This window comes from Notolepis coatsorum, assembly GCF_963971535.1.
Source record: "Notolepis coatsorum genome assembly, chromosome: 4".
Lineage (NCBI taxonomy): Eukaryota > Metazoa > Chordata > Actinopteri > Aulopiformes > Paralepididae > Notolepis > Notolepis coatsorum.
In genome coordinates this window covers 25785745-25795433 of record NC_140168.1, presented here as the reverse complement: position 1 = coordinate 25795433, position 9689 = coordinate 25785745, and the positions used below count along the sequence as shown (strand labels likewise).

At 44.9% G+C, this 9689-nt stretch overlaps 1 protein-coding gene across 1 annotated transcript in view; it reads right to left on the bottom strand.

The window, feature by feature from the left end:
* Positions 1 to 6956: 6956 nt before the first annotated feature.
* Positions 6957 to 9689, bottom strand: part of tbxta (T-box transcription factor Ta) — a gene marked incomplete at both ends in the record, with an annotated part of 4175 nt that continues 1442 nt past the window's right edge. The window contains 6 exons of the mRNA XM_084312657.1: positions 6957 to 7212; positions 8042 to 8165; positions 8675 to 8848; positions 9211 to 9272; positions 9391 to 9452; positions 9571 to 9689. The exon at positions 9571 to 9689 is cut by the window's right edge and continues 16 nt beyond it. Of these exons, the coding sequence (XP_084168783.1) occupies positions 6957 to 7212; positions 8042 to 8165; positions 8675 to 8848; positions 9211 to 9272; positions 9391 to 9452; positions 9571 to 9689 (797 nt within the window). The remainder of the gene's footprint in view (positions 7213 to 8041; positions 8166 to 8674; positions 8849 to 9210; positions 9273 to 9390; positions 9453 to 9570) is intronic.

The following is a 9689-nucleotide window of genomic DNA, read 5'->3' as shown; positions in this document are numbered from 1 at the left end:
TACTGGATCGGCCCAATGCTTGAATTAACTTAAATTCCCAAATAGCTCCATTAACGGCTTGGAACGCAGAAGAAGAAGAGGTTTAAACCGTAGCTGTTTAGTCAGTGCGTGGCTGGCCGGGGTGGTGTGGTGTGGCAGGATGACTGCTGGAGGTTGAGGGCAGGGGAAGAGAGGCAGAGTCTGCTCAGCTGAGAGCAATGTCTCACCCAGGTACCAGAATTTCTTCATTAACGAAGACACACAGACATCTGAGGCTGGGGTTGCAGTGGGTGGGGTGGGGGTATGCGGGGCGGGGGGGTGGTCCGCTGACTAGCTGTTCCAGACTTGACGACTTGTTTTCGGCGGTGGACCCTCATAAATCACCCAGAAGGCCTTGCTCTGTGAATCACCGTCATAATCGCAGTGTTTGCAGAGGCCGCTTCGCCTTCTCTCTTCCATTGCCTGCAAGATATTCCAGGAAACGGGGGAATAATATGTGAGAGGACACCCTGCCAAGGACCAGCCCGGAGAGGAGCATCTCCTCGCTCTCTCGGCTCTGGAGGGATGATTAGTTTAGTTTGAGTTTAGTTTCACTAGTGTGGAAATGTGTCTTTGGTCTCACCATTGAACAAACAAATAAAACAATGACAATGGCAGCAGAAGACATTATACATATACATACATCTGTAATGGAGAAGTGCAGAGAACTGTAGCCTGTACCTTCTGGCAGGGGGACTACCAATGGAAATTGGCCTTTTTGGCAAAGAAATTGGTGCATTTACATTTTCAGAATGTTTATTAATGTACACTGTCCCCCTTGAACAAATAAAGTAAACCTAACCTGAACGTAGGAATACAATACATCAACAAGGACCGGGTCTAACGAGTGCAAGAGTCATTTAATGCCTTAATTGCATTAGGAATAAAGGATTTTTTTTTTTTTTATGTTTCGGTTTGCCCTAGGACCTAGGTAGTCCGTAACGACTACAAGAGGGCAACAGCTCGACCTCCCCATAGAGTGGGTGAGAGGGGTCACCCACTATCTTCCTAGCTTTCTTCCTAAGCACTTTGTTGTAGATGTAGCTTAGCTGTTTTTGTGGCTTCCCTATGGTTTAATGTATGGTACAAGTGGCTGGGTGATCATCTAGAAATTAAAAGACTGTCATTCAATAAAGTCCCAAGAACGTCTTAAACCTCTGGGCAGTTCCCCTGCCAGGTTATTTCGACCTGTATAAAGAGCAGGTGATAATCAAGTCAAGTGCTCCTTTATTGATCGCCTTGGGGGAAATTGAGGTGTCATAGCAGCATGGGGGAGGGGGGGGGGGTACAGGCAGGAAAGATAATAGTAACAGTAGTAATAGTAATGGAGTAGAACACATCAATAATAGTGGAATGATCCGTGCAGTGTTTAGTATTAAAGGAACATTATGGGAAATGTGCTTACTGTCTTCTCCGGAGTCAGACAAGAAAATAGATAGTAGTAGAAAGCTATCCGGCTGCAAGCTAGCCTAGCTTAGCACAAATAAATGGAAGCGGATACGGACCACTAGCATAGCTTAAAATGAATCCGGGAGAGGTGTTTTTGGCCAACAGTGGTCCGTATCCGCTTCCATTTATTTGTGCTAAGCTAGGCTAGCTTGCAGCCGGATAGCTTTCTACTACTATCTATTTTCTTGTCTGACTGTGGAGAAGACAGTAAGCACATTTCCCATAATGTTCCTTTAGTTTAATACTAAACACTGCACGGGATCATTCCACTATTATTGACGGCTAGCTTGCAAAGGACAAGAAAGCTAGGATAGCTTTCTGCTGAACGCACAGAGAGGAAACTGGTATCTGTCTTCTCGTCTGACTCTGGAGAAGACGGTGAGCACATATCCCATAATGTTGGCGTGTTGCTTTAAGAGTCAGATAGTCCTAACTGTTCTCGAGTTCTGACACAAAGGACCGTAGAGGCCGTTTGTGGTGTGTGTGGGGGGGGGGGGGTAAGTCTACGGTTGAACTCGTTATACACTTTGAGACACACCTGTAGGAAGCTGAAGACCAGAAAGCACAGGGACATCTCTGCCAATCTCCCATAATGCAACACTGAGGCAACCAAACATCATCTGCATCTGTTGTTTGGAGTTCCACATGCCCTCCCTCCACACCTGAGTGCTGGGCACACTCTGGAAAGCGTATTTGGAACACACACACACACATACACACACCCCCACCACATACACACACACACACACACACACACACACTTTTAGGGGAGGAGAAGGAGGGGCCACAGTGCAAAGCCAATCTCCCAATTCTCAATTAATGAGGACCAACAGAGGCTGCAGGTCACGGCGTACTGAGCGGATCAGCCCTGGAGGGATACAAAGGCTTCAGTCACAGTGTCCATAGCTTCAAACACAAACACTCACACACACACACACATACACACACACACACACACACACACACACACACACACACACACACACACACACACACACACACACACACACACACACACACACACACACACACACACACACACACACACACACACACACACACACACAGTGACACACACACAGTGACACACACACACACACAGTGACACACACACACACACACACAGTGACACACACACAAACACACACACACACACACACACACACACACACACACACACACACACACACACACACACACACACACACACACACACACACACACACACACCTCCCTTAACCGAGCCGAGGGGAGAGATGGCTTTAACCCAACAGGGCCTGTTTACTGCCCCAGACTGAGCAAAGACCCTCAGCAAACATCCTCCTCACCAAGTCTGACCAGCGCCCCCATAAACAGTCTCACACACATGCCCACACAGACACACACATAAATACACACCCACGCACACACACATGTGTGTGTGTGTGTGTCCCCCACACACACACAAATACTAACACACACTTTTATTAGTTTATTCAGCTAAAGTGGTTTGTGTATAGAAAAAAAGGCACCCAATTCCAAATTAAATGGTATGTCACTGATATCAAACAAGCACGTGACCTGGCTCATTGTAAACTACTGTAATATCACATAGGCATGGACAATATTTTGATATTTTTTTACATCATTTATCGTCCACGTGTCATATTGAGGAATTTTCCTGATATTGTGAATTATAGCTAATGCAAAAATGTTCATGCCAAAGAAACAAAAAACAAATATTAAGTCAAATTTCTTCCAATGATCTCTGAGATATTTGGAAATGCCAGCTGAAAAAGGACAAGACTGGATTATTAAACACGAGTTTTCCCATATACCTAAAAAGATATTGTGATATATATCGATATCGGGGGGGGGGGGGGGGGGATTACATATTTATTCCCCGCATATCGCACGACCCTACTGTCACGTCGCAAAAACACCTCTCTATTAACGATTCCCTTGTGAAGAGAGAGCTGTTTTGTTCCCCTGTATGCAGGGAGCTGCTTTGACGCTGTGGGGAGCTGGAGCAGGTATTCTCAGAGCTCAGAGCGTTTCATGAGGAAGAGCTCAATGCACAGAGCTGCTGCTGTCACCAGCGCCTGCCAGCTGCATGTCACATTGCTGCTTCATTACTGTTTACCTATGGCCCTCTGACCCTCCAGGCTTCATTTGCACTCTGGTGCGGACCACTCCATCACTGCCCCGGGCCCTGTCAGACACCACCTCTGCTCCCTCTCCGTGACATCATCGCTACAGCCCACACCGTCAATCCAAAGTACCAGTCGGCGAGAGAGATCGTTTTATGGATCTGATTCCATAAATAAAAGTTGAATCTCCTGTACATTGTACATTACTATTACACTTTACTGTTACATTTGCACTCTGGTTTGGATGCTATACTTCTTTTCATTGTACTGTACTTGTGCTGTATAATGACAATACATTTTAATCTAATCTAATATATATATAATTCTGTGACCTGTACCTGTATGTCTTCTACTACCTGTACCCCCCCCCCCCCCCTCCCCTCCCCCATGCTGCTATGATGCCTGAATTTCCCCAAGGGGATCAATAAAGGAATATCTTATCTTATTTTATATACACATTTTTCTGTTGTTTTTCTTCTCTCGCGGTGTCTTGATCCAAGCATTGTTTTATTACGTGTATTCCCTTTTGTCTTTATAACATTTGTGAGTTAAATTGTCTTAGCAAAAAAATAAAAACTAGTTTGTTTTGTTTTTATCTTACATTTTATGTTTGAAATCTGCTATTATGTTTGTAAAAGAAGAATTTATCTTTCAAAATCCTACTTTTACAAACTCAATAACAGCCGGGTTTTGTGCCTGGAACACACGAGATTGCCCTACAATAGGCTACAAGAGCACATGTGGCTTTGTCTCAGAGAAATCCAGTATCAGAAAACACACTGAGACCGGTATATTCCTCATCGAGATTAGATTATATTCGATTAGATTTCAAATGTATTGTCATTATACAGCACAAGTACAGTACAACAAAAATAAGTTTGGCATCCAACCAGAGTGCAAATGTAACAGTAAAGTGCAATAGTAATATACAATGTACAGGAGATTAAACTAGGTAGAAAATATAATACTACTGAGTATAGTGCTAATAGTTGTAGTATTAACATGTACAGTGATACAGGTATAAAGACACTGCGGTAGTAAGTCATACTGGCCAGCAGTGTAACTAGTAAGAGTAGGTAAGGGAGATATGTACAGATATAGATATAGTATCTACAGATATGTAAAAGGAGTATATGCAGGTATGTACAGACAGAGGTTTAGAGACACTTTGTTCCCTTCGCTTCAGTCCCTCTGTACTGTTCAGCCGAGTTGACATGTCAGCATATTAGCATTTTGGGTCCATATATACCTTCTGTTTCATGACACGGATATCTGGATGTGTTAGCCGTGTGTCACACCATAATGCAGATTGTCACGAAGGGGTGCCACGGAGGGAGAGCGCTCGCACGGATTCCCAAAGCTACACACTGCTCCCTCCGCTTGTCATTTCAATTACATGTCAAGGATCCCAGATTCACTTAGCACGGGCGTGCCGACATTGTTATTTTAAGAAAACTCATATTGGAGGCCGAGAGTTGATTACGGTTTGGTGCATATAAGGGCAAAGTCACGGCTCCGGAGATAAAGGTTTTCAAAATGATAATGCCTCTCCTTTTGTGAAATAAAACATGTATGTGCGATTTTTTTTTTAATTAAATATAAAATATATATATATTTTATCATTTTAACCCTTTCACTGCCACACTACAGAAGGTTAACCCTTTACTATCACACTACCAACGGAAAGGGTTATTCTGTAGTGTGGCAGTGAAAGGGTTAACCTTCTGTGTATTGTCGCAGTAAAAGGGTTAACTGTTTGGTAGTGCGGCAGTGAAAGGGTTAAACAATGAAAAGTGATGGTATATCTCTCTCTGGCTATAATAACCATATAGGATGTGGATTTTATTCTAAATGTACATGACTGTCATGATATTTTAGCCTTGAAAATCTGCCTGCCTTTTTATCCTCCTTGTTGAGAGGGAGAGCTTGGACATGTAGGGGATCAAGTGAAGCTTTGAAATGGACACGTTTGTATTATTTAATTTTTTTAAGTTGCACGATGTAGTTGTGAAAGGCAGAGAAGTTAAAGAAAAATTTAAGAAATCTATTATATATTTTCATAGCTGAATAAAAAAAATTGTCCTCAGAGGGAATCGGGCCCTTGGACACTCAAGTTAGAACACTACCTGAAAGGTTAATAATAATAATAATTTCTTTAAATTATATAGCACCTTTCAGGAAACCCAAGTGAACTGTTGTTGCTGTAGTTTACTGTGACAGAGCCTGCCATTTAGTTTACAAACAAGTTCAGTATTCCAAGAAAATGTATCTTCTAGGCTTATGTCTGGTACACAGTGCCTCAAAATGTTTGATAATGATAACATCGGAATCCTAGGATAGAATAATTCTTAAGACCTCCATGTTTAGTCGATATGTTTTGTAATCTAATTGCCGTAGGTGGGTGCGTATCAAGACAGAAAGTGAAACCATATCTGAGGAAAACAAATGTTTAATTTATTATTAAAATGACATAAATAAAACTCAATAAACAAGTTCATACAAATAGATAGATATGTACATGTGTTTCGCGGGGGAGTCTTTCTCTCGTCGACAGCCCTGTGAGAAGAATGCAAAGGCACTTGTGTCTTTCAACCTGATCATAAAAAGCACACATTTATATATTGCGGGGGGGGGGGGGGGGGGCGTAAAAGGCACATTCATAATGGAAAAACAGTAGTGAACGTGGACGTTAATTTATTCTATATACACTCATATACACATTTATATTGTTAGGACAACCAATTACTGCTTCTTACGTAATAGAATAACAGACAGTCAAAACATAACTTGGTCTGATCATTGGGCGGCTCCTTCAGTTCATAAAGTTTGCTTGATGCCTCTGAACAGAGACTGTCCTACACACCAGCGCACTATTGTCAAGAAAATACTATACAGCTCTATTGAAGATTGTCATTACAGCGATACGCCCAGGAAAAAGGGGCAATGTGGAACCATCAGGGGCCTGCACACGTTAAGAGTTCCCTTCCCTCACAGTGAAGTAGTACCCCGCCTAGCCCCCCCACTACTCATTACAGTTCATGGGTCTTTTTTTGAGTCAGAAGAAGAGTCTCGACTCTGGAATGGATCATGTTAAGCTTGTTCACACACACGAAGCTTAACGGGCGAGGAGGGAGGAGGGGGGGGTCCTGCGGATCTCTTCCGGGATGGTTCTCTGTCTCATCATCCTCCCCAGTCACTGTGATGATGATGTGTCGAGTGTCCTGCTTCCTCCTCCGGAAGCCAGCCGTCAGGCTCCGGCGGCGGGTGATCCCCTGCTACGGCGGCGGGCGGGGAGGCGGTGGGCGAGGAGAATAAGAAGAGCGGTGGTTGTCTCTCTCGTCTTTAGAGTCGAGGCGCCTCTCAATAGCTCTGAGCCACGGGGGTCCAGGACGCCGTCAGCCGCGCGATGGAGCTCTCGAACTGGGCGTCCGCCACGCCCACCTCGGTCAGGGTGGGGTCGTACATGGAGGGCGAGGAGACGGGCAGCGAGGAGGTCAGGCCCGTGTAGGAGGAGCCCCTCAGGAACTGGGAGCTCAGGCCCCCTGCGAGGGACCCGGAGGCGGAGCCGGACGGGGTGAGGGTGGTGCCGGCGACCGACCAGAGGCTGGGGTACTGGCTGTGGGGGCGAGGAAGAGGAAGACAGGGGGGGTCAGATACTGTCAAGACATCTTCATCAAACAGGGGGGGTCAGATACTGTATGTCAAGACATCTTCATCAAACAGGGGGGGTCAGATATGTCAAGACATCTTCATCAAACAGGGGGGGGGTCAGATATGTCAAGACATCTTCATCAAACAGGGGGGGGTCAGATATGTCAAGACATCTTCATCAAACAGGGGGGGGGGTCAGATATGTCAAGACATCTTCATCAAACAGGGGGGGGTCAGATATGTCAAGACATCTTCATCAAACAGGGGAGGTCAGATATGTCAAGACATCTTCATCAAACATCTTGACTGGAACGTTATACCTAAAGTATTGTGACATTGTGAAGCTGAAACTTAATAGTTCCATAAAGATGGCCGCTCAATCTGAGCCCAAAAGCAGATGGTGCATGAAAACAAGTGACATCACACCTATAGAGCGCCTTGGGTCTCCTGAAAGGCGCTATATACATTTAAGATATTATTATCATTATTATTAGGAGGCCCACCATCTTTATGCACTAGGTCCATGAAATGTGTCTGCTATGGAGCCTAATAGGTGCTATATTGTTTTATTTGAAACCAAGATTTCCATTATTTGAGAGCAATCGTGTCCATTATGTGGAATAAGGCGTCATTTATTGTGCTTTGTATAGACACTCAGCCACTAAACGATGTGCATATCCCGCGCAACTCTGTGTGCGGTTGAGCTCACACGGTCCACATTTGATGGACATATTTAATGGAAATCTTTTTAAGTTAATGCATCTTTTAAAACACATTCGCATCAAGATTCTCACCTGGAGTTGGATGAGGAGTTGCCGTTATGGGACAGCGTTCCCATGCCACCGGAGTTGGGAATCTGAAGAGCTGACCAGCTGTCGTGTGTGGGCAGAGCTCCGGAAGTGTTGTCCATGTAGTTGTCTGGAAAAACAAGAACATGAAGCAATCAATAAAACGAACTCGCAGATAATAACAAATCATCCTCAAATACTTTCTTACTCAGTTGTGTTGGAGAACTTTGAATGTGATAGCTAGTGGCGGTGGGGCTATGGAGCATGGGGTATGGGGATATGGGGCATGGAGCAGGGCTTATTTGTGCTACGTGGGGGTAGTGGCTGGGCTATGGCGCATGGGGGTATGGAGCATGGATCAGGGCCTTACTTGTGCTACGGTGGGGGTAGTGGCTGGGCTATGGAGCATGGGGGTATGGAGCATGGATCAGGGCCTTACTTGTGCTATGGTGGGGGTAGTGGCTATGAAGCATGAGGGTATGGAGCATGGAGCAGGGCCACTTGTGCTACGGTGGGGGTAGTGGCTAGGCTATGGAGCATGAGGGTATGGAGCATGGAGCAGGGCCTTACTTGTGCTACGGTGGGGGTAGTGGCTGGGCTATGGAGCATGGTGGTATGGAGCATGGAGCATGGCCTTACTTGTGCTGGCGCTGCGGTGAGGGTAGTGGCTGGGGTAGGGTGCGGCCCTGTGGCCCCTCAGGCTGGAGTAGCGTTCGCAGTAGGAGCCGGAAGAATGACCCCCCGTCCCGTTGAACTGAGGAGGGCTGCTGCTGGGGCAGATAGGACTGTTGCCCGGGAGGAACCAGCCACCGACTGCAGAGAGAGAGAGAGAGACAAGCGAGTTTAATTTAGACGTGTTATATGATCGATAAGACACAAGTTATGTTATTTAACAGTTTAGAGACAGTTATTGAGAGTTGAGTTGATAGTTGAATGAGTTTGAATTTTTTGTCTTCCAGTGACGCATTTTTGTATTGAGTTTAAATACATCTCTCAGTGACATCATTTCATTGAGCTTTAATCAACACAACACAGTCTTCTGATGACATCACTGCAGGACATCAACTCTCGATAACCTGTCAAACTAAATTGAATGTGTGCTAAACTTTGTTTATCACGTTATTTGACAAAGTGTCCCTTTGATGGCCATGAAAGTGACTGAACATAGAACTCACGTTGGGAATAACCCGACTGCTGATTGTCTCCGTTATGATCTGGGACGTCTTTGTGGTCACTCCTGCGATTCAGAGCAAAAGACAACGTATGAGACAATGCTACGCGTGTAACCAAGATACTAAATATTATATGATATTAATACACAACAATACATGACTAATGTAAGTTATCTTTCTTACCTCTCCTTGGCATCCAGGAAGGCTTTGGCAAAGGGGTTGTGTTTGATCTTCAGAGCAGTAATCTGAGAGAAGGAGGTGTAATGATTAATAACATGTTCAGTGTTGTTGTTGTTGTTGTTGTTGATTTGTGTGCGTGTGTAACGTGTGTGGAGGAGGGGGATGGTTTTCAGCTCAACTCACCTCTTCGTTCTGATAAGCGGTGACAGCGATGAACTGTGTCTCTGGGAAAGACTGGCTGCTGATCATCTTCTGGATCCCACCGACCTTCACAATGTGGATCCTTGGCTCGTATTTATGGA